Genomic DNA, 26479 nt, shown 5'->3' with positions numbered 1-26479 from the left:
ATGTTTTGGGTATTATTCGCCTCTGCTACACTACCCTCACGAGCCTCCAGAGAAACTACAAGGTGTCTGGTGCATTCTTATAAAGCCCATGTGCTACTCCATTAGGCCTGGGAGCAGATGCTGCTCTTGCCATCGTACTGCCTTTTCTACTTCTCTCCATTTTGGAGAGTCAGAATCCAGGTGGCGGCTGAATTGACGGAACTTTGGATGGAATGATCATATGTTCCTGGCCTTTCAAGTTGGTGTGAATCTTTTCAAAGTGCTCTTCCAGTTCCTGTTTCGACGTTTTTAAAGTTCCTCTTTTTTCCCCAGTGTGAAGAGACCTTTGTTGAACTTAAAAAGGTCTTTGTAGAACTATGTTCTTGTTTGTTCTTTCTTTCTGTGCAGCTTCCTTAGATTCTCAGCTCTTTGTAACTTAGTCAACCAGCTCTTGATGTCCACTTGAAGTCAGTTGAGGCCCTTCCTCTCATTATCTGAGGCTTTCTTCCACTATTTCTTCTGCATAACGTAGCCTCTTGCACTCACATGCTTCAACTACTGAATCCTCCAACAGGCCTATGAATTCCACGATGTAGAATACAGAATTACACTTAGTGGTACTTTATTAGGTACCTCCTGTACTTTATAAAATGGCCACTGAGTGCAAATCCATTGTTGTGTATTGAACTAAAGTAATACAAGGCTGGAGGCACTAGTTTAATAATTTACATAGTTTTGTTCCTCAGCTATTGAACTTATTTGAGGAGGAGGTTAGTTCTTACTGTTGATTAATTTCTGGTCTCAATGTCAGTTTCTTATAAAAGCTGACACATTACATTACTTGGCTCTGTACTTATGCAATCATTTTGAACAGTGGAACATTCTTTGCTTAGCAGCTGTTAAGGCTTGTCCTTGCATTAGCAAAATTCTTTTGAAAAACAACAATAATTTGCATTTATATAGTGGTCCTAATCCAATGAAATGTCTCAAGGCACTTAACAGAATGATTATTAAATGAAGCACCAATCAAGCCGCTGGAAGAATTCGGAAGGTCAAGCAGCATCTGTGGGAGGAAAGGAATTGTCAATGTTTGGGTTGAAATCCTACATCAGGACTCATTAAAATCCAGATTATTAAATGAAAGTCACCAGGTCACAAAGAGAAATGCGGAAGGCTAAAAATTGGGACAAAGAAGTCTACTTTAGGATGTATGTTAAAAGAATCACAGAATAGTAAGAGAAGCAAAGTTATGCTCATGGAAGAAATCTACAAAATGTGCACTGTTAAAGAATTTACTCATTCTCTGCGCTCATTGATGAGGTGCTTTCAGTCTTCTAAGTTTTCAGCAGGAACTGATGAATTGTGAACATACTGATTTTTTTTTAAAACTTAAAATTCAGAATAAGAGAAAACAGACAAACTAATCCATAATTTCTATTTAACAACCTAATTGGCCTGAAAATTAATTTGAGATGTGGAGCCAATTCCCTCAATGATTTGAAAAATCAGATTATTTACAAAGAATTCAACAGTTTATAACATTTAAGCTACTTGATGAACTTGTACATTTTATGCTCATTCAAATGTTAAATATGACAGTTAAAGTGCAAGCAGCTTGTCTGAGCATAATAGTTCCCTAACTGTCACATTACCATCTCACCCCATCAGATATGCTCTCTTTATTCCACCAATGCTCATCCTCCCCACCTCATTTGCTACCTAAAACTAACTTATTTTTGTTATTTTCCAGTTCCAACCAAGGGTCTCAGACCATTGCTCTTTCCACAGATCCTGCCTGACCTGCTGAAAGCTTCCAGCTTTTTACTTTTATTTCAGATTTTCAGCATCTGCAGTTCTTTTCCTGTTCATTTATGGGTTACCATAAAAGATTGTTGAACGTAGATATTTTTCTTTTTCACAATTGTTGTTCAACGAGCTATTTTCTGTTTTTATTTCAACCATACAGACTGTAGCTGTTCTTAATGCATTTAACAATGTTACAGCCCAGACTAATTCATTATTCCAAATATACCTTCCAAAGATTTTATCAAAGACCTCTAATTTAAGAACAAAATTGAGTTTTGCTAGCTTGTTAGAGAGGATATTTTACAAAGAGTTAATTGCAGTTTACTGAAAACTTCTGTCAAATGGGTAGCATATGGGCCAAAAATTACAAAGAATTCTGAACATTTCACTTAACCTCCCACTGAGTCGTCAAACTGTCAGAAACCTTAGTTAGCAGCTTATTGGTCTAGACCAATTAAGATGTACAGTGGCATGCAGAAGTTTGGGCACCCCTGGTCAAAATTTCTGTTACTGTGAATAGTTAAGTGAGTAGAAGATGAACAGATCTCCAACAGTCATAAAGTTAAAGATGAAACTTTTTTTTCAATATGTTAAGCAAGATTAGTGTATTATTTTTGTTTTGTACAATTTTAGAGTGGAAAAAAAAGGAAAGGAGCACCATGCAAAAGTTTGGGCACCCCAAGAGATTTGAGCTCTCAGATAACTTTTACCGAGGTCTCAGACCTTAATTAGCTTGTTAGGGCTATGGCTTGTTCAAAATCATCGTTAGGAAAGGCCAGGTGATGCAAATTTCAAAGCTTTATTAATACCCTGACTCCTCAAACCTTGTCTCAACAATCAGCAGCCATGGGCTCCTCTAAGCAGCTGTCTAGTACTCTGAAAATTAAAATAAATGATGCTCACAAAGCAGGAGAAGGCTATAAGAAGATAGCAAAGCGTTTTCAGGTAGCCATTTCCTCAGTTCATAATGTAATTAAGAAATGACAGTTAATAGGAACAGTGCAGGTCAAGTTGAGGTCTGGAAGACCAAGAAAACTTTCCGAGAGAAGTGCTTGTAGAATTGCTAGAAAGGCAAATCAAAACCCCCGTTTGACTTCAAAAGACCTTCAGGAAGATTTAGCAGACTCTGGAGTGGTGGTGCACTGTTCTACTGTACAGTGACATCTGCATAAATATGGCCTTCATGGAAGAGTCATCGGAATAAAACTTTTCCTGCGTCCTCACCACAAAATTCAGCGTCAGAAGTTTCCAAAGGAACATCTTAAAAAGCCTGATGCATTTTGGAAATAAGTCCTGTGGCCTGATGGAATTTAAAATAGAAATACCAGCAAATTCTGGAAGCAAACGTCACACCGTCTGTAAAAAAAGCTGAAGATGAAAAGAGGATGGCTTCTACAACAGGACAATGATCCTAAACATACCTCAAAATCCACAATGGACTACTTCAAGAGGTGTAAGCTGAAGGTTTTGCCATGGCCCTCACAGTCCCCCGACCTAAACATCATCGAAAATCTGTGCACAGATCTCAAAAGAGCAGTGCATGCAAGATGGCCCAAGAATCTCACAGAACTAGAAGCCTTTTGCAAGGAAGAATGGGCTAAAATCCCCCAAACAAGAATTGAAAGACTTTTATCTGGCTACAGAAGGCATTTACAAGCTGCGATACTTGCCAAAGGGGGTGTTACTAAGTACTGACCATGCAGGGTGCCCAAACTTTTGCTTCGGGCCCTTTTCCTTTTTTGTTATTTTGAAACTGTAAAAGATGGAAATAAAAAAGTAATCTTATTTAAAATATTAAAGAAATCTGTCATCTTTAACTTTATGCCTTTTGGAAGTCAGGTCATCTTTTACTTGCTTAGCTATTCACAGTAACAGAAATTTGACCAGGGTGCCCAAACCTTTGCATGCCACTGTAAAATATATAAACTAGAGAACAATTGCTCCTTCAAGACTTTGGAAAATTAAAATATATACTACACTAATAAAGGATCAAGGTTCAAACCCTGGCCATTGCTGAATTTGTTAGTTTTATGTTCACATGGGGCATGGGGCACTGAAGAAATCTGGCCTGTCCCCTAAAACCCTCATTAATTTTTATAGATGCACCATAGAAAGCATTCTTCTGGGGTGCATCACAACCTGGTATGGGAGTTGTCCTGTTCAAGACCGGAAGAATCTGCAGAAGATCGTGAACACAGCGCAGCACAACACACAAACCAATGTTCCGTCCTTGGACTCACTTTACACCGCACGCTGTCGGAGCAGTGCTGCCAGGATAATCAAGGACACGACTCACCCAGCCAACACACTTTTCGTCCCTCTTCGCTCCAGGAGAAGGCTCAGGAACTTGAAGACTCATACGGCCAGATTTGAGAACAGCTTCTTTCCAACTGTGATAAGACTGCTGAACGGATCCTGACCTGGATCTGGGCAGTACCGTCCAAAGATCCGGACCTGCCTCTTGATTTTTTTTTTGCACTACCTTACTTTCCATTTTTCTATTTATGATTTACAATTTAAATTTTTAATATTTACTATCGATTTGTAATCTAGGGAGCGGGAAGCACATAATCAAATATCGCTGTGATGATTGTACGTTCTAGTATCAATTGTCTGGCGACAATATAGTCTAAAGTATAAAGTAATTGGCTTCATTAGACCATAATAAAGGTCTTACAAAGCACAGCAAAAGCATCTAGTTTCCAGTTGCTACATTCTAAAATTACTGCCACACATAAATAGATGATACTATTACTTAAATAGTCAAATGGCATTTTTTAAGGCTAAAAAAGGGGGCTATGATTCCTTAGCATGGTGCATCTAAAGGATTGGAAGGAGAACAGAGGTAAAGAGGAAATCTGGAAAAAGAAACATTTGAAGAATACCACACTTCCATTTCTGCACATTCCTTTTGAGTTCAGTACAGACTAGATGTAAGTATATTGCACTGTTTGATACAAGCATCCCAATTAGAGTGAAACAGTGCTAGGTTTAGCAAAGTCAGCCACTAACCAAAATAACTAGACACACATTTGCCAGTAATTACACATCACAGTTGAGAAAAAGCACGTGACATGGTAGTGATGCAGTTTGTGGGGGATGGGAACTACATAGCTTCACCTTTCTCTTCTGTAAAATGGAAAATCTATTACAAAACTTCAAAACATAATGCATAATATTCAAATGACTGATGTTATATAACTGAATCGGATAACTCTGCAAAGTGGAAAGACATGTCAATAATGAAGTGAGCTTACTTTTGTGCAGTTTAAGAATTGTATATGACATAGCTGTAAGAATCCGGTCTCCTTCTAACATGTAGATATCCCATAGCCTCAGTGTTAGAGTGAAGGGAGTCTGTGACAAGGCAAATAAAAAAAAATATTAGGTATATAAATTCATCTGGAATTGGTTTAAGTTTTCAAATATCATTCTATAAATCCATTAGAGTTTTTTAAATTATTTCCCATATATTGAAGAATCTGCATTACTTTTTAGCTGTAATAATAGATAAAATGTACAATGATCCCACTTATCAAGTAAATGTAACTGCAAGTAAAATTCATAAAGAACATTTGTTAAAACAGAGAAATAATAAAAGTAGTTACAAACAATGTAGCTCCTACGACTCCCCCCCGCCCCCCCGCCAAAGAAAAAGAGTTGGCCCAACTGATAAGGCACGGGGAAGTGTCATGTCTATTTAGTGCAAGGGTGGTTATCTACCCAAAAGCAAAAAGTTATTTTACATTTGGTATAATGATGCCTAAAATAGATATTTCACATGTATAATCAAAGAAGGCACTCTGGCTGCATACATTCATCACAGCACAATTATTGACCAGTGGAAAACAACAACTCTAATGTCGTGATCAAAGTTAGAGGCAAGCATAAAAGACAATTTAAGAACGAAGTTCATTTTGATCACTGTAATTTATTCTTTCTGTAAACTACATTGAGAAATTTTAATCGCTACAATCATATTTTAATAAAATCACTGTAGCGCAAAACACAATTTTCAGGCATCAAGATTCTCTGATTCATTTCTACTGTATTACTTAGAAGTTACATGATGGGAATAAATTTTTCAATATTCAGTGGTTTATATACTTGAAATAATTCCTGCCTTAACTCAATACGTGGGGTGATTGATAAGTTTGTGGCCTAAGGTAGGAGTCAATTTTAGAAAACCTAGCACATTTATTTTTCCTACATTTACGCACTTAGTCCAGCGGTCGTGGAGCATACGGATCCCTTCTTTGTAGAAGTCGGCGTCTTGGACCTCCAGAAGTGGTCCACGGCAGGGGTGATTGATAAGTTCATGGCCTAAGTTAGAAGGAGATGAGTTATTAACTTCAAACTTTCTGCATTTTCACTCAAAGAGTTGAACTGCAAGTGCACATAATGAGAGCTGTATAACTCATCTCCTTCTACTTAGGCCACAAACTTATCTATCACCCCTGCTGTGGACCACCTAGAGGTCCAAGACGCTCTCCTTATATGCACGTACAGTTCAACTCTTTGAGTGATAATGCAGATAGTTTGAAATTAATAACTCATCTCCTTCTAACTTAGGCCACGAGCTTATCAATCACCCCTGCTGTGGACTACTTCTACAAAGAAGGGATCCGTATGCTCCATGACCGCTGGACTAAGTGTGTAGATGTAGGAGGGGACTATGTTGAAAAATAAGTGTGCTAGGTTTTCTAAAATGGACTCCTTCTACCCTAGGCCACGAACTTATCAATCACCCCTCGTAGTTAATCTTCTTAACAGCCAGTGCTTAATTACATTGATCCATATTAAATTTAGAATAAACATTGGATGTCTTTTTTTCCGCATTTTTGCTACTTTCTATAGACAACTGAGGTGTGATAACCAAAGGTGAACAAAGGAATACAATTGGTGATAATTGAGACACTATCTTAATCAACCTTAAAAACAAGGAAAACTCTTATTCAAGTGTTAACTGTTTTGTAATAATAGCAAGTCTTTAGCAGCACGCAGATTACTAATGCAAATTCTATAAATATCTTCCTGCTGAATTCCCCCATTATAGCAGTTAAAAGCTATATTCTCATCCAATTTTATGCTTTAAATTTGCAGGGAGGACTGAAAAAATTCATATGTAAAATTACTGAACCTTCAGTCATCTGCTGTGTTTCTCAAAATTGGGGAGCAATATTGTAGAATTATGGATTGAATTAAGTGTAAGTAAGTGGGTGACTTTTTCTTTTTAAATCTTTTTATTGAATTAGTACACAAAAGGTAAACCATGTAGAAACTAATACACTGTTGTGATACAAATTTATAAGAGATATTAATACACAAAGTAGTACAAACAGTGCAGTTCAGTTATAAAATAACGAGGTAATATAATAGTATACTAATTTTCAATATATATCAATAAAGAGAAGAAAAAACCCAAAAAAAAAGACCCTGAAAAAAAACCCACCGTGCAATTAATCTAAAAAGCAAAGCAAAGCAATGGGCTAACTAGGGATCAAGTAGACTTAAACAACTTAAAACAATCACGTCCTCAAACCCGACCTCCATTAAAAACAGTTAAAAAGCAAGAAGGGAATGTAAATATGGGCAAAGAGAAAAAAAAAGTTACATTAAATGAAAATGTTGAATGAAAGATCTCCAGGTCTGTTCAAATTCTGATTTTATCCAAATTTAAACATAGTACCATCTGAGAAAACAAAAAAAAACACAGTTGGGGCATTGATCTCCTTCCAAAGTTGTAAAATACATCTTTTCGCCATTAAAGTAAGAAATGCAATCATTCTACGGGCTGAAAGGGAAAGATTACTGGAAATTTTAGGTAATCCAAAGATAGCAGTAATAGGATGGGGAGAAATATCTGTATTCAATACCTTTGAGATAATATTAAAAATGTCTTTCCAAATGGTTTCCAAAGTAGGACAGGACCAAAACCTATGAGTTAAGGAAGCTATCTCCCCATGACATGTCACAAAGAGGGTTAATATGAGAATAAAAACGAGCTAATTTATCTTTAGACATATGTGCTCTATGAACAACCTTAAATTGAATTAGGGAATGTTTGGAACAGATAGAGAAAGTATTGACTAGTTGTAAAATATGCGCCCAGTCATCCGCCAAAATAGTGAAGCCCAATTCCTTTCCCAAACTGACCTAATCTTATCGAAAGGAGCTTTCCTAAGTTTCATGATAGTATTATAAATAATAGCCGTTACGCCTTTCTGACATGGGTTAAGGTTAATTATAGTATCTAAAATATATGTAGGGGGTAACGCTGGAAAGGAAGAAAGTATGGTACTTAGGAAATTTCTAACTTGGAGATATCTTAAAAAATGTATTCTTGGTAAGTTATATTTGTTAGATAATTGTTCAAAAGGCATAAGGGAGCCATCTAAAAATAAATCCAAAAACCGTGATATACTATTGGTCTTCCAAATTTGAAAGGCATGGTCCGTAGAAGAGGGGGGAAAGAATATGTTGCCTAAAATAGGAATAGCTAGCCCAAATTGATTAAGATCGAAAAATTTTCCGAATTGAAACCGAATGCGTAAGGTATGTTTAACTATCGGGTTACAAACCTGTTTATGGCGTTTCAAATCCAAAGGAAGAGAAGAACCTAAAATGGAGCCAAGTGCATAACCTTGAGCAGATTGTAATTCCAATACTACCCATTTAGAAAAGGATAGTCTATCTTGGTCAAGTAACCAAAATTTCATGTGTCGAATATTAATTGCCCAATAATAGAATCTAAAATTAGGTAATGCAAAAACCTCCATCTCTCTTAGCTTTCTGTAGATGTATTCTACCCAATCTCAGGTTTTTATTTTGCCAAATAAATGAAGAAATTTTAGAGGCAACTTTGTCAAAAAAGGATTTTGGAACAAAAAAATCGGTAATGCCGGAAATATATATAAAAATTTTGGCAGAATAAACATCTTAACAGTATTAATACGACCAATCAAAGTTAAATAAATTGGAGACCATTTAAATGAAAGTTGTGTAATGTGATCAAGGGTAGGAAATTAGTCTTAAGTAAATCCTTATGTTTACAGGTAATTTTAATCCCAAAATATGAAAAATGATTATTAACCAATTTAAACGGGAGGTTCCGATATAAGGGAACTTGTTTATTAATCAGGAAAAGTTCACTCTTACTGAGATTTAACTTATGACCTGAAAAAAGACTAAATTGTGCTAATAAATCTAAAGCTGCAGAAATAGATTTTTGAGGATTAGAAATATGTAGAAGTAAGTCATCAGCATAAAGTGATACTTCATGAGACTTTAAACCACGAGTTAAACCAATAATATTAGGAGATTCTCGAATAGCAATTGCAAGAGGTTCTAATGCAATATCAAATAATAAAGGACTAAGAGGACAACCTTGTCTGGTACCTCGAAAAAGAGGAAAAAAAGGTGAATTTAAAGAGTTAGTACGAACTGAGGCCATAGGAAAATGATATAACAATTTGATCCAGGATATAAATTTCGGGCTGAAGTTAAACATTTCAAGCACCTTGAATAAGTAAGGCCATTCGACCCTGTCAAAGGCTTTTTCAGCGTCTAGGGAAATGACGCATTCAGGATCATTTTGTGACGGGGTATAGACAATATTTAAAAGTGTACGAATATTATAAAAAGAGTAACGATTTTTAATAAAACCCGTTTGGTCTTCCGAGATAATATAAGGAAGTGCTTTTTCTAATCTGTTTGCTAATAATTTAGAAAAAATTTTAGAGTCAACATTTAACAAAGATATTGGTCTATAAGATGCACATTGAGCAGGGTCTTTATCCTTCTTTAATATTAAAGAGATCGATGCTCTATAAAAGGATTCGAGTAGTTTACCAAGTTTTAATGAGGCCTCCAGAACCCTGAATAGCCAAGGGATTAATGAGGATGCAAAAAATTTATAAAATTCCATGGTAAACCCATCAGGACCAGAAGCTTTCCCCGGGTTCATAGAAAAAAAACATTCTTAATCTCATCAGTGGTAATGGAAGTGTCTAACATAGAAGATATAGCGCGTGAAATCTTAGGGAAATCTAGGTTATCTAAAAAGTCATACATATGTTTAGAGTCTCGGGGAGACTCTGATTGATATAAGGAGGAATAAAAGTCAAAAAAGGATTGATTAATCCCAGTTTGATCAAATGTCAGTTGATCTTTTTGATTATAAATCTGATTAATTTGAAATTTAGTAGAGTTAGTCTTCACTGATTAGCCAAGAGTTTACCAACGTTGTCACTATGTATATAAAATTCGCTTCTTGTTTTCATTAATTGATTTGCAAAAGAGGACGAAAGTAATAAACTGTGTTCCATTTGAAGTTCAGTTCTTTGTTTATACAACTTCTCAGAGGGAACTGTAGCATATTTCTTATCAATTTCCTTAATCTTGTCCACAAGAACCAGCTCTTCCTCCTTCAACCTTTTCCTCAAAGCAGCAGAGTACAAGATGATCTGGCCACGAATATAAGCTTTAAAAGTATCCCAAAGGGTGTTCATGGATATATCCTCTGCGCAGTTAATTGTAAAAAAGAGATCAATCTGTTCATTCATAAAGTTAACAAAATCCAAGTCCTGAAGCAACAGCGAATTAAAACGCCATTGTCTATTATTTTGTGTATTGGCCAATATTTTAATAGAAAGCTTAAGTGGAGCATGATCCAAAATGGTTATAGAGTCATATTCACATTTAACCACTGAAGAAATAAGACGAGAGTCAATAAAAAAATAATCAATTCTTGAATAGGAATGATGAACATGTGAAAAAAAAGAGAAATCTTTTTCCTGAGGATGCAAGAAACGCCAAATGTCCGTCGACCAGGAATCTGAGAGAAATGAATTAATCAAGGTTGCAGATTTATTGGATAGCGTCCGTAAAGGAGCCGAAAGGTCCAATAATGGGGATAAACAGGTATTAAGATCTCCGCCCCAGATTAGTGAAAACTCATTCAAATTCGGGAACAAATTAAATAATGATTTATAAAATTCTGGACAGTCCAAGTTAGGAGCATAGACGTTGACCAAAACTACCTTTTTATTAAAGAGTAAACTACTAACCAATAGAAATCTACCATTTGGATCAGAAATAATATCGTGTTGCACAAAAGTGATTGAGGGATCTATAAAAATAGAAACTCCTCGAATTTTGGCGTTGGAATTCGAATGAAAGTATTAACCCTTCCAGAACTTAAAAAAACGTAATCTGTCCCCCCTCCGCACATGGGTCTCTTGTAAAAATAGAATATGTGCTTTATGTCTCTGGAAGATTTTTTTCCTTTTTATTGAATGATTAAGACCATTAGTATTCCAAGAGACAAAATTAATAATAGACTCCATAATCCCTGAAGTCAACCCTCAAATAAAGGAGGATTGACAATAGGTTTGACCCACGAACCCGGAAAGGGAACAGAATAAACAAGAGAAAACGGGAAAGAGAATGCGACAAATACTTCAGTAATATAAGTAGCCCAAGAAGAAAGAAAAACTAACAAGTGAAGCCTCCCCACCCCATAACCCCAAAGCTAAATCTAAGATAGACCAGCCAGAAAGAAGCGAGCACTAGATCTACCCCCATGACTTCCGATAGACGCTCACTAAAAAAAGTGTATATATGAAAAGATTAGCTAAAGTTATAAAACAGTAAAGGAGTAAAAAAAAAAGTACACCAATTAAAATGAAAACGATATAATACAAAGAAAAAACAGGTACATATAAAGAAAACCGTTAACCTACAACAGACCGTATAATTAAACAAGAAAATGAAATATTAGCATAGACTAGCATAGACTAGAAAACTACAAAAAGTACGTTTGAAAACTATGAAGTTTAAGGCCTCCAGGGATATACGTAAAATGATGCTGTGGAAATGGCCACCCAGAATCCCCAGGGAAGAAGAAAGGGATGACGCAGTTACAAAAAAGTTTAGCAACCATATTAATTAAACCAAAAAAAAACATTTCTGTCCTCATATAAAGCAAAAGAAAAAAATTAAACCCAACAGATTAGCTGCCTCCAATCAAACAGAGATGATTTAATAGTGCGATTAAGATGTTGAAGGCAAGTGTTGATCCAGGTAACTCTGGGCTTCCGACGGAGAGTCGAAAAAACAGGAAGACCCATCAGACGATTGAATCCTCAAACATGCAGGATAGAGCAACACTGGTTTTAAATCCATCTTGTAGAATTCTGACATCACAGAGCTATAATGGACACGTTGATCACGAACCTGTTTACTAAAATCTTCCACCAATTGAAAGCGGAGATCCAAGAATTCAGTGTAACCTTTAAGTCAAGCAAAGCAAAGCAGCTTCTCCTTGTCTTGAAAATAATGAAATCGTAAAATAACATGCTGAGGTTTATCTGACTTAGGCGAATAGAATGGGACTCTGTGAGCCCAATCCAATAGTGGTGGTTGATCAGGAAATAAGGTGGGAAATTAATCTTTTAAAAGTTGAGAGAAAAACTTTATAGGGTCATTAGATTCAGCAGCTTCACAAAGACCAAGAATCCTTATATTCTGCCGTCGCATTCTGCATTCTAAGTCAGAATTTTTGAAGGTCAGAAAGTCAAGTTTTTTTCTTCATTGCAGTAATTGTTTCTTCAATTTTCACCATCTTGAGTTCATTCTGTTGCGTGGATACTTGGAGATTAGATATAGCAGTCTGATGTTCCGTGATAGATGTTTTCATTTTATCAATTTCATCGATGATTTTCTGCAGTTTAGTTGAAATTTCCACACGAATCAGATCCGATATAGCTTGCATAGTTACCGCTGGTTCAATCGGAGGGGAGTCGGTAACTTTCGGTCTAACCGGAGGTTTGCCGTCTTTCCCGTTCTTAGATGTAGCGGACCTTAAAAGCATCCAAATATATAATAGCAATCCACTGCAAGGTATTGTAAAAATCGGTGCCTTAAAAGTTAGCTTAAATGTAGCTGATCATAGGATAAAGCTCAGAGGTAATGGAGCAAGTCAAGAGCACAACTTCACTCCATGAGCTCTACCGGAAGTCCCCGGGTGACTTTTTATATAGGCATCCGTTAGTCTCATGAGACCATGGCTTTGCGCCTTGGAAGGTTTCCAGGGCGCAGGCCTGGGCAAGGTTGTATGGAAGACCAAAAGTTGCCCATGCTACAAGTCTCCCCTCTCCATGCCACCGATGTTGTCCAAGGGAAGGGCATTAGGACCCATGCAGCTTGGCACAGGTGTCGTCGCAGAGCAATGTGTGGTTAAGTGCCTTGCTCAAGGACACACATGCTGCCTCAGCCAAGGCTCGAACTAGCAACCTTCAAATCACTAGACGAATGCCTTAACCACTTGGGTGACTTTAATTTTCAGCTAATTAAAGTAAATGGGAATTCAATGACTTGTCTCAGCACACCACCTTTTAAAAATTTGATCAAGTAATTCAGTGGGCTGCAATCATTGTGAGAGGTTGCCTGTTGGTAAGCTGTGCAAAGTTTAAAAACATACCTTGGGGCCTTTCAGAATTTTTCAGCTGACTGCAATTATTATGATCTTTTAGGCATTCAGTAGGGGCCAATAAAAAAGAGCAAGGAGTAAGCAGAATGGCCAGAGTGATCAGGTTTTGGCTCAACAGGCTTCAATGAGAACAGGTGCAAGCTAGAAATTAAGCTTGAGAAGTTAAGAGATATGGCAAGCACAGGCAGAATGGTAGTTCTCGTGAGATGTGGGATTTCAGGGTACCTAATGGTCTCTCTAATTACTACATCTGCAGGCAGTACACCCAACTTCAGCTCCTAGATGACAAGCTCAAAGAACCGGAGATCTAGATGGATCTACTCTGGCAGACTGAAGAGTTCACAAATGAGACTTTTACTGAGGTGGTCACAACCAGAGTGCAGGCTTCAGACAGCAGATGAGTGACCACCAGGAGAAGTAATGGGAGTAAGCAGTCAGTGCCGGGTACTCCTGTGACTATTCCACTCAGTAACAAGTATGACCCTTTAAATAATGTTGAGGGGGAATAACCTATTAGGGTACAACAACAGCAGCCAGACCAGTGGTACTGTGAGCAGCTCTGAGGCTCATCAGGGAAGTCAGGCAGAGCGATAGTGATAGGAGACTCAATAATCAGAGGGACGGTTAGCTGATTCATCAGCTGCCAGTTCAATTAAGGACAGCAAAGTTTCTTCCCAAAGTAAGTTCAGTTAATCAGGTGAGTGCTTAAGGCAAACTGATAAGTTTTATGACTGCTGCTCTTGAAATTACCTTTCTAAAGAAATCCAGAAATTCTTCAAACTCGTGTCATTGCATCATGTTTCAGAAATCTAATCCAATAATACAATCAAACAATAGTCCTATATTCTTTCAACAGCAGCACAATGCCTCGAACTGCACTAAAGCATGAGCCAAACATGAATTTTAATTAGTAGCTAATTGAGATAACAGCAGACAAAAGACATTAAATATTAACAAGAGTAAACCAATTAGGCCTTGGAATAAGCTCCCCCATACAGAAGTAAGTTTGATTTGATATTCTTTCAGCTCACTCTTGTGCTCTTTTCCTTTTACCTGTAATTCCTTCATTTATTATATTTTTATCTATCTCAACCATAAATATACACAAACATGAGGAAATCTGCAGATGCTGGAATTTCAAGCAACACACATAAAAGTTGTTGGTGAACGCAGCAGGCCAGGCAGCATCTTGAGGAAGAGGTACAGTCGATGTTTCGGGCCGAGACCCTCCTGACGAAGGGTCTCGGCCCAAAACGTCGACAGTACCTCTTCCTGGAGATGCTGCCTGGCCTGCTGCGTTCACCAGCAACTTTTAAGTGTGTTGCTTAAATATACACACACAGTTCTCTAAGGCAAGGCGTTCCGAAACTAACAACCCTCAGTGAAGATACTTTTCCTCATCGCAGTCTTACATAGGTTAGAAATGCCAAAAGATAAAGGCAAGTAACTTATTTCTACCTACGTGAACAAGGTTCTTCTGCATTCACTTTTTTGCATGCACATATTAAAAAAAAAATGCCTTGGTTAATCTTTTGAAGGTTCTGACATTTTGCCCCTTTTACAATCATACGTTCAGAAAACCTGAATACAGATGCAAGCAAATGCAAAAGGAAAATGTCAGTGATCCCCAGATCCCAAAACAAAAAAAGATTTAAAATTTCAGAACTGCTCTATTTATCTGCAAAGTGTTATTCAACTCAGCCTAACCAATGGTAAAGTAAATTCACAACAAAGAGAATTTACAAGTTAAATCCTGGGATAAATCTTATTCTGATTTTTCCTGCAGTACTTAGATTATGAATCACTCAGTGATTCTCTTTTGCAGAAGAGGGAGTGGGGTTTAAACCACAAGGAGTGCTGTTCTTCTATGATTCTGTTCTTTGAGTTTAAGATACTGCTTACACATTTATAAACATTTAGAAAGGTAGATAATTTTGCATAATGAATATGATTTTGTAGAGTAACCAAACAAATGTCATAACATCAGTGCTAACATATCAATAAACTAAGCAATGCAGAAGGCAATGACGTTTTATAAAACAGCATATTTGAAGTTTAAGGAGGGGGCAAGTCAATGCAGCTCAGCAATGCCAGATAGACAAGTGCAAGAAACTAATTTGAACACAAACCCTGCTGCTTAAACAAGACACAATCCCATTATTTGAAACACTGATCAAATTACAAAAAGTTAGCAGCCATCATTAGAAAAGTTTTTCTAAATCAGGCAGTTAAAATGCAAAGGAATACTTTGATGGAAAATAAAATCTATTTTAAACAGATTTTAAGGAAAATGTAAAGGAAAATTTAAAATGCATTTTCCTTTACATTTTTGGGACTATTTTATTCCCATTCCCGTGATGCACGTACAATTGCTTTGCCCATGTTTTCATTGTAATTAACTTAAAATAGACTTATTTACTCATGCCTATTACCACTTCATTAACTTCATGCATTCTGATTAGTGAAATTTTTAACATTTTCCTTATTTTCTTTATGCTCTCACTAATTTTATTTATTTCTATGAAAATTTACTAACCTTCAGAACCAAGACTATTTCCTCAAAGTGAAATCTTCAAAACCAAGTTGAATTCTGCTACCTGAAACTGCAATCTGAAAGTATCTTCTTACTGGATTGGAGCCCCAGTCTAAGCTAACCCGATATGAAAAGAAGCCTGTAGAAAGCAATCAAATTGAAGCTGCCAAGCTGGATTCTGAAACTACAGCATATAAAAGTTCCAGAGGAGGTACAAAATGCAAATCATAAATTATCTTTGCTAGTTAATAATGTACAGTGATTAAAATACTTTACAATTTTCATTTGTGAATTAAAATTAAACGGACCAAAATTTCTGCTTGACTGCTATCCATAAGCATCTGTTGGAAAATGTGACAAACTTGACGTTGGATGAAAAATGCTTGACTGGACCTTTCCTCATTTGCCAAAGTTCGGCAACTATTTGACAGTCATTGCTTTCTAAGAATAAGGTAGACTGTGATAAAAAAAAACACGCTGCAGCCAGATTGAATTAATGGAAGAATATCATGGGATACGGTGCTAGAACAATGAACACAGAAGCATTCATCAGAGACTATAACTCTGGATCATTCGGGAGACTGAGAGGGTGAAAGATAGGACATACAGTTGAAGTCAGAAGTTGACATACACTTAGGTTGAAGTCATTAAAACTTATTGTTTAACCACTCCACAGATTTCATATTAGCAAACTATAGTTTTGGCAAGACGTTGAGGACATCTACTTTGTGCATGACACGAGTAATTTTTCCAACAATTGTTTACAGACAGATTATTTCACTTTTAATTGACTATATCACAATTCCAGTGGGTCAGAAGTTTACAAACAAAATCAAAAGAAATCAGCCAAGATCTCAGGAAAAAAAATTGTGGACCTCCACAAGTCTGGTTCATCCTTGGGAGCAATTTTCAAACGCCTGAAGGTACCACGTTCATCTGTACAAATAGTACGCAAGTATAAACATCATGGGACCACACAACCATCATTCCTCTCAGGAAGGAGATGCATTCTGTCTCCTAGAGATGAACGTACTTTGGCTCGAAAAGTGCAGATCAATCCCAGAACAACAGCAAAGGACCTTGTGAAGATGCTGGAGAAAACAGGTAGACAAGTAACTATATCCACAGTAAAACGAGTCCTATATCAAAATAACCTGAAAGGCTGCTCAGCAAGGAAGAAGCCACTGCTCCAAAACCGCCATAAAAAAAAACAGACTACAGTTTGCAAGTGCACATGGGGACAAAGATCTTACTTTTTGGAGAAATGTTCTCTGGTCTGATGAAACAAAAATTGAACTGCTTGGGCACAATGACCATCGTAATGTTTGGAGGAAAAAGGGTGAGGCTTGCAAGCCAAAGAACACCATCCAACCGTGAAGCATGGGGGTAGCAGCATCATGATGTGGGGGTGCTTTGCTACAGGAGGGACTGGTGCACTTCACAAAATAGATGGCATCATGAGGAAGGAAAATTATGTGGCTATATTGAAGCAACATCTCAAGATATCAGCCAGGAAGTTAAAGCTCGGTTGCAAATGGGTCTTCCAAATGGACAATGACCCCGAGCATACCTCCAAAGTTGTGACAAAATTGCTTAAGGACAACGAAGTCAAGGTATTGGAGTGGCCATCACAAAGCCCTGACCTCAACCTGATAGAAAATTTGTGGGTAGAACTGAAAAAGCATGTGTGAGCAAGGAGGCCTTCAAACCTGACTCAGTTACACCAGTTTTGTCTGGAGGAATGGAAAAAAATTGCAGCAACTTATTGTGAGAAGCTTGTGGAAGGCTACCCAAAACGTTTGACCCAAGTTAAATAATTTAAAGGCAATACTACAAAATACTAACAAAGTGTATGTAAACTTCTAACCCACTGGGAATGTGATGAAAGAAATAAAAGCTGAAATAAATCATTCTCTCTACTATTATTCTGACATTTCACATTCTTAAAATAAAGTAGTGATCCTAACTGACCCAAGACAGGGAATGTTTTCTAGGATTAAATGTCAGGAATTGTGAAAAACTGAGTTTAAATGTATCTGGCTAAGGTGTACGTAAACTTCTGACTTCAACTGTATATACAGATAGTTACACCCAAGGTGCAGGACACAGGAAATTGGGTGACAGTCAGGAAGGGGAAAGGGGTTAAACAGCAAGAGCAGACTAACCCTGTGGCCATCCCCCTCACCACCGGAATACTATTTTGGACCGATTAGAGGAAAGTCACAGCGGTCAGGTCTCTGACACGGAGTCTAGCCATGACCAACCTCTCAAAGCATTTCATCACCGTAGATGTGAGTACGACTGAGCAATAGTCATTAAGGCAGCTCACTACTCTTCTTAGGCACTGGTATAATTGTTGCCTTTTTGAAGCAGGCGGGCACTTCAGACTGCAGCAGTGAGAGATCGAAAATGTCCTTGAATACTCTCGCCAGTTGGTTGGCACAAGTTTTCAGAACCTTACCAGGTACTCCATCGTGGCCTGCCACCTAGCGAGGGTTCACCCTCCTTCAAGACAGCCTAACATTGGCCTCCGAGACAGATCGCAGAGTCACCAAGTGCAACCTTGTATCCTGCCTAAATGACTATTGCCCAGTTGCACTTAAATCCACAGCGATGAAGTGCTTTGAGAGGCTGGTGATGAAAGATATCAGTTCCTGTCTGAGTGGCAACTTGGATCCACTCCAATTTGCCTACTGGAGCAATAGATCCTCAGCAGATGCCATCCTATTGGCTCTTCACACAACCTTGGAACATCTGGACATCAAAGATGCTGTTTATCGATTACAGCTCAACATTTAATACCATCATCCCCTCAAAATTAATCATTAAACTCCAAGACATGGGCCTCAATACCCCTTTGTGCAATTGGATCCTAAATTTTTTTCACTTGCAGACCCCAGTCAGTTCGGATTTGCAAAAAGATCTCCTCCACAATCTTTATCAGCTCTGGGCTGTGTGCTTAGCCCTTAGCTCTACTAACTTTATGCCTATGACTGTGTGGCCAAGTACAGCTCCAACACCATATTCAAGTTTGCTGATGACACCACTGTTGCGGACTATATTAAAGGTGATGATGAATCAGCAGATTGAAAATTTGGATAAGTGGTGTCTTAACAGCAACCTCTCACTCAATGTCAGTAAGGCCAAGTAATTTATTGTAGACTTCAGGAAAGCGAATCCACAGATCCATGAGCCAATCCTCATCGGAGAATCAGAGGTGGGGAGGGTCAGTATCTTTAAATTCCTAGGTGTTACTATCTCAGAGGATGTGTACTGGACCCATCATATAAATGTAACTGCAAAGAAAACACAACAGCGCCTCTACTTCCTTAGGAGTCTGCAGAGATTCCGCATGACATCAAAACCTTAGGCAAACTTCTATAGATGTGTGGTGGAAAGTGTATTGACTGGCTGCATTATGGCCTGGCATGAGAACACCAATGCCTTTGAGCAGAATATCCTACAACAAGTCATGGATTCAACCCAGTGCATCACGGGCAAAGCCCTCCCAACCATTGAGCACAACTACATGAAACGCTGTCATTAAAAAAAAGCAGCATCCATCATCAAAGATCCTCACTACCCAGGCCATGCTCTTTTCTTGCTGTTGCCATCAGGAAGGAGATTCAAGTGCCACAGGACCTGCACCACCAGGTTCAAGAACAGTTACTATCCCTCAACCCATCAGGCTCTTGAACAAAAGGGGATAACTGTGCTCATTCTATTTCTGGTGTTCCCATAACCGACGGTCTCACTTTTAAGGGCTCTTGATCGTGTTCTTTCATGCTCTCGTAAGGTAGTACTATTTATTTACATTTGCATTTGAACATTGTTGTCTTCTTTGCTCTTGCTGCTTCATTGATCCTGTTTACAGTTCCTGTTGAATAGATTTGCTGAGTATGCCCGCAAGAAAAATAATCTCAGGGTTGTATGTGGTGACATACAGTTGCAAAAAAATGTTTGTGAACCCCTTGCAATTACCTGGTTTTCTGCATTAATTGCTCATAAAATGTGGTCTGACCTTTATCCAAGTCACAATAATAGATAAACACAACCTGCCTAATCTAATAACACACAATCAATTGTGCTATTAACTCATTAACAATAATGAGTACACCATTTTAAACAATCACAATCGAGGTTCGAAAAAGCATGTGAACCTCTTGGGGTAATGCCTTCTACAAAAGTTATTTGGATTCAGATGTCACAATCAATGAGATGAGATTGGAAGTGTGGGTTGTAGAGGTGCCCTGCCCTATGAAAAAGACACACAACGGTTACTGACAGAGCCTGCTCTTCTCAAGAAAAATCAGTTTATATGCAGCATGTGTCAATCAAAATAACCTTAGAAAAAGAATTGTAGAGATGGATGAAGCTGGAAAAGGCTACAATAGCATTTCTAAAGACTTGAATGTTCACCAGTAAGAGAAATTGTCTGTAAATGAAGGAAATTCAGTACTGTTGCTACTTTCCCTAGGACTGTGTGTCCTGCAAAGATTACAATGTGCACAAAAGTGCACAATGTGCAATGCTGAAGGAGGTGAAAAAGAGCCCAAGGGCAACAGCAAAAGACCTAGAATCTCCAGAACTTGGTAAATTCATGTGTCCACCATAAGAAAAACACTTAACAAGAATGGTGTTCATGGAAGGACAACACAGAAGAAACCACTGCTCTTCAAAAAAAGGTGACAGAAGTTTGTATAGGGGAACACTTTGCATCTAGTGATGATCACAATGCCATTAGGTTCAAAGTAAATATGCAAAAAGATAGGTCTGTTCTGTGGGTTGAAATTCCAGTTGGAGAAAGGCCAATTTTGATGGTATCAGAAAGAATCTGGCAAGTGTAGATTGCTGCAAGTTGTTTTCTCGCAAAGGTGTACTTAGAAAGTGGGAGGCCTTCAAAAATAAAATTTTGAGAGTGCAAAGCTTATATGTGCCTGGCAGAATAAAAGCTAAAGGTAAAAGGTGTAGGGAACTTGTTTTCAAGAGATAGTGAAGCCCCGGTGAAGAAAAAAAGGTGCATAGCAGGTATAGGTAGGTAGGAACATATGAGGTGCTTACGGACAATAAGTAGTGCAAGAGAACACTTAAGAAAGAAATCAGGAGGGCTAAACGAAGGCACGGGGTTGCCCTAGCAGAGAAGGTGAAGGAGAATCCCAAGGGAATCTACAGATATGTTGAGGGCCAAGGAATTGCAAAGCGGAAAAATTGGTCAGAATGGTAATCCATGTGTGGAGCCAAAATATTGAACTGACTTTATTTCTTACATCTGTCACATACATGAGGAGTAAAAATCTTTACGTTACGTCTCCACCTAAATGTGCAATGTGCAATCACAGTTATTTATAATAATTTATAAAAAAAATAGAACATTCTCTGTAACATAGAAATACACTCAGATCAGCGCGAGTTAATCAGTCTGATGGCCTGGTGGAAGAAGCTGTCCTGTGAGGCCCTTTTCACACACCTGCCTTTGTAAATGTCCTGAATCATGGGAAGTTCATGACTACAGATGCGCTGGGCTATCCGCAGAATCCTGCGATAAAGGGAGGTACAGTTCCCATACCAAGCAGTGATGCAGCTAGTAAGGATGCTCTCAATTGTGCCCCTGTCGGAAGTTCATGCGATCTGGGGGCCCATACCAAACTTCCTCAACCGTCTGGGGTGAAAGAGATGCTGTTCGGCCTTTTTCACCACACAGCTGGTGCGTACAGATTATGTGAGGTCTTCGGTAAATAATGATGGAAGGAGATCTTAAATGTTTTGCACCTTTATTTACTCAGGAGATGGACAGAGTCTACAGAAGTGAGGCAAAGTGGCATCAACTTCATGGACCCAATACAAATTACAGAGAAGGTTATGTTTGCTGTCCTGAGTCAAATTAGGGTGGATAAATCCCCAGAGCTGCACAAGGTGTTCCCTCAGGCTCTGAAATTAATCCAGGAAATTACAGACCGGTAAACTAAACTGAGGGAGGTGAAAAATGCCTCCTTCAGTAGAGCTTACTGGAGGAGGTGAGGGAGGTATTGAAAGGTATTCTAAGGGACCAGATATAACATACATAGGCTGATTAAAGATAGTCAACATGGCTTTGTGCATGGTAGGTCACGTCTAATCAATCTTACGGAGCTTTGCAAAGAAGTTACCAGGAAAAGTGGATGATAGGTATGGAGGGCTATGGTCCCAGTGCAGGTTGAAGGGAGTAGGCAGTTTAAATGGTTTTGGCATGGACTAGATGGGCCAAAAGGCCTGTTTCTGTGCTGTACTTTTCTATGACTATGTTCCCATTTTTTAACCAAAAAGTACTCAAACTAGTTCCAGATCTGCTGCTTAATAGAAGTTAGTACAAGTCAATGCAATGCCCTATTGTAGGTATGCAATTTACATAACTAAACAAAGATGAGTTATATTACAAATACACAAAGTACTATTTGAATTGAAAATCATTCAAGTTGATACAGACCTGCAGTTTTAGTCAATTTTCAAGTCTGCTACTGGTCATAAAAATAGCAAGATTCCCAGATTTAAAATCCTGTAATCGACGCATCAAACTTCTATATAAATCATTAAAAAATTCCTATTTCCTACAGTTTAGCTTTTTAAACTTACTCTGTCCAGAAAACACTGGAAGAACCATTTCATTGTATACAAAGATGTAAAGACATCCTGTGCATCCTGTAAATAAAAGAGAAAGCTTTTAATAGTTAAAAGTCAGTGATATTTAGAGACATTTAAAACTATTAACATTGAAGTGTATAATTAATATCTTTTAAAATTGATGAGAAAAGTTATAAATTAAAAATGTGAAACGAATAATTAAAGAAACTGCCTTTCCCTTGGCTTACAACTACTATGGATATCAGTCAGATGTCAGATCCTGCTCATGATACAGTCTGGCACAGGATCCAAGAACCAGTTTCACAATGAAAGAGCTGGGAACTTTGGCAAGATTGAATGCACTATTGAATTATTTAGTGAATATGCAATGATCCCAGACTTGCTTCTATCTAATGTTCCTGTTCTATGCTGAAGTCACTTGCAAGCCAATATGATGCCCCAAAATATTTAACAACTGAATAAAGATACTCACCAAATGTTGTTTAAGCTTTGGCATAAACTTCTTCAAAATCCGGTCATGATGTTCTTGAAACCGCAAAAGTTTTGGGAAGCCAGGCACAAAGAAACCTAAAGGATAATTTATTTGCAAAAAAAAACTCAATTAAGTGCATATTTAACTTTCTCGAGTTGCTATTTCATTGCTATACACCTAACTGGATTGGATCTTTAAAGCTAAATTTGCTAGCTGAAAAGTGAACTGGAATACAAGATTCTGCACGTGCGAGGGAATTCGTTGATATAATCTTGCCATTTTAGGTGGTTAGAAAACAACCAACCTATGAGACTGCCAGCAGAACATTTGGTAAATGGCCATAATGCTTCTGAATATCCTCAATATGCAGAAGCATTCAAAATCTATAATTAATAAGTCAAGAATAACAATTAAGTAACTTTTGATACAAAATTGCCAACATAGTTTGAAAAACAATCCTAACAATATAATTTATACAACTGTAAGTTACCTTCTGCACATTTTCCTACAACTCTAAGATCTCTACTGAAGTGACCTGAGTAAAACTGCTGCAGTGGATTCCAGCAGCAGATTGGACTTCTAGATTCACAGTACTTAAATATGTATAAGCCAGTATCTCACATTTGCTTATTATAAATTGACTGTAGTTGGTCGATAGGCTGAATGGTCTAATTCTGCTCCCATGTCTTATGGCCATAGACCTAGTGGAACTTACCAGTCCGGCCCTATGTTTCCACTTAGCTATACATTAGCTGTCAAATCAAATGGCTAATCTGCAACAATCGTATACTGCTCTGAAAATATTTTAGAGAACATTTCAGAATCAGTCTTGATGGACTTTGTTCCTTTCCATAGATACTGCCTGACCTGTTGAGTTCCTTCACAATTTTCTGCGTTACTCTAGATTTCCAGCATCTGTGAAATCTCTTGTGTTTATCAGAATCAAAACCAGGTTTAAGATCACTGACCTGTGTCATGAAACTTCTTGTTTTGTGGCAATTTCTTAATGCATGCACACGCATGCATATCATCACTATTGCCCCGATAACGCTAAAGCATGAACTAATTTATTAAACACCCAAAAGGAACCCCTTTGAATCGGCCATCAAACATAATTAAAATATTTCAGGAAACTGTGGTTCTGGCAAAGTAAGTTTATACACCATTGAAATGTTCCGTCTTAATTTCTTACAGCCTTCTGGATTGGCGTCATGGTTTCATAACACTGAAGTATCAGAAATACAAGAATAACTTCTCATTAACTTACTCAACTCCTCCATTTTCAATTCCACTCTACACAATATAGTTCCAATCATAACACGGCAAATCAAAAGTTGGCATGCATGTATAAATCTATGGTGATTAAGTGATGCATGCAATAGACTTAATAGACTTAAGTTCTGTCAGTTTATCTAGGGATTCAGATTAAATTTTATAGGATAGATGTGAACTTGGGGAGATGAGCTATCCAATCTGTTCATTTTGGCAACACCCTTGACGGACACGACTGAAAATATTCCAATTTATTAAGAAATAATTTAGTCATTAAAATGAAACTACATAAACTGTAACTGTTATAATAGCTTTATAAATTGAAGTAGAACACTTTGCTTTAGTTTCTGGTGGGGAGTCTTTGCTTTGGTTATCATGCAGGTTTACAAAATAAATGCTTAGAATTAGCGTTTTTCACAATCAAAACCTATTCTGTCAAGTTTTCAGTATCCTCATGTACAAAATCCATAGGAAAATTGCTGGTTTATCAGAGATTTGGGGAATTAAGCAATCTTGCTGTATGATATAGCAATTTGTTTGAAAAAGTGAAGTCTGAAGCATTGCAGTACCACAATAATGAAGCCAGTTCCCAAAATTCACTGACCTTGCCTGTCATGTGTTTAAATATTTAATACTGATAATTATCAGGTATTGATTGTAATCAATTGAAGAAAAAGGTGTATTTTTCTGCAACAAAATTAATTCTCCAAGCACTCTTCCATAGCAGTTTCATCTCTCCATGTGCATAATGTCAAACATTATCGCACTTTTATGTCAGCTGAAAGTGCTTTGCATTTCATTGCTATCCACCATCTGCCTGCTTTAGCTCTGTTTAAGACCACGTATGTTGTAAGTATTCCAGTTCCGAGGCTAATCTGGCAACTCCACTAAATCTAAATTCAACCTTGCATTTCTTTTAGTCTCAAGGCACTCATCCCAACAGTTACACTCATTTATCCCTCACTAGCTACTTAAACCAATGTAATGTAAAATGTGGTTCAATTTACTGTTTCAGCATCAGAAAATTAATCTAGATCATAATTCCTTTACATTCAATTGTGTTCTTTGCTCACCCCCAGCACTTTAGTGTAACCCTGGTTTCACTCACTTGTGTATTTCTATACATCCTGGATAAAAGAGCATCTTTTCCAATAGTATGTTGTCGTAGCAGTTCTTAAGCAACTTGACTACTATAATGATGTAGTCCTATACATTTTAATTGGTAAAAAGCTTTTTGAAAATCAAGTATTTAAAAGAAGTTGTTTTCTGTCACATAAATAATGAAGGCCTCAACAATAGAAGACCTGTAGTTTAGCAGCCATTCATTACTAATAAATACAAAATTGTCACAAGGAAGTTTCCCAGAAGGGACCCCCTTTGAAAAGCAAAACAGACATGTGCAAAGAACAGGAGTAGTCTATTCCCCGCCCCCCCCCAGCCCTTTATCTGCACTGCTTTCCAATATCATGACTGTTCTTCTGCGATACCACTTTCCTGCATAAGTATATTATTTGATTCCTTTAATAACTGAAAATTCTATCCCTCTTTGCCTGAGCTTCCATAGTCTAGTTGGCTAAAGAATTCCAAACATGTATTGCAGTATGGATTAAGAAATTTGTTGTCACCTTAGTCCTGAAATACTGAGACTGTTAACTCCTGATTCTAGACACCCAAGCCAGGGAATCATCATCTGTACATCTTTGTATGTTTCAGTGACCTCAATTCTCATTCTCTTGTGAGGGTATGCATAGAATGTACTTGGTGATAAAAAGTCATTGCAAGTGGCAATATGGCAGATAGAGAAGATATGCTAAACCCAAGCACAAGAAAGCTGGTTAATGAGGGAGAAGGACAATGGAATCATTATAATTGGAGCCTTATTGGCACTAGTACTGATATACAGTGAAAAGCTGTATAGATCATATAGATCAATGTATTGAGATCAAAGTAAAATAATAACAGAATGCAGAATAAAGGCAAACAAGTTGAAGGGCCCTACCAATCCTAGACAAGCAAAAAGCTGTGGTGATTATGTTCCAGTCAACGGTTCTGATTAGAACTGATATAAACTATGAAATTAATAAATAAAGTCATTCAATCCCTCCATTGACAGTCAACAAGTTTTGTGTTGTACTTTAATGGAAATATCTGGGGGAAAAAAAATCTCACCATGCATGCTATGTTTTGGACCAGACAGCAGTCGAACAAGTGCCCAGAAGGCATCCTCCTCATTCAGATACATAAGAAGCAGTGCAGTGATCTGACTCATTCCCTGGCAATAACCTACTTCCTGCAAGTCAACAAAATG

General features: G+C 37.6%; 1 protein-coding gene across 5 annotated transcripts in view; it reads right to left on the bottom strand.

Moving 5' to 3' along the window:
• The window catches only part of usp6nl (USP6 N-terminal like), a 239895-nt gene that overhangs the window by 27351 nt on the left and 186065 nt on the right, over positions 1-26479 (bottom strand). For all 5 annotated transcript variants that reach the window (XM_063072688.1, XM_063072690.1, XM_063072689.1 and 2 more), the window contains 4 exons: positions 26341-26461; positions 22900-22994; positions 22419-22484; positions 5043-5142 (listed from right to left, as the gene is read on the bottom strand). In XM_063072688.1, the coding sequence (XP_062928758.1) occupies positions 5043-5142; positions 22419-22484; positions 22900-22994; positions 26341-26461 (382 nt within the window). The remainder of the gene's footprint in view (positions 1-5042; positions 5143-22418; positions 22485-22899; positions 22995-26340; positions 26462-26479) is intronic.

This window comes from Mobula hypostoma, chromosome 20 (assembly GCF_963921235.1).
Source record: "Mobula hypostoma chromosome 20, sMobHyp1.1, whole genome shotgun sequence".
Taxonomy (NCBI): Eukaryota; Metazoa; Chordata; class Chondrichthyes; order Myliobatiformes; family Myliobatidae; genus Mobula; species Mobula hypostoma.
This window is presented reverse-complemented; position numbering and strand designations above follow the sequence as displayed.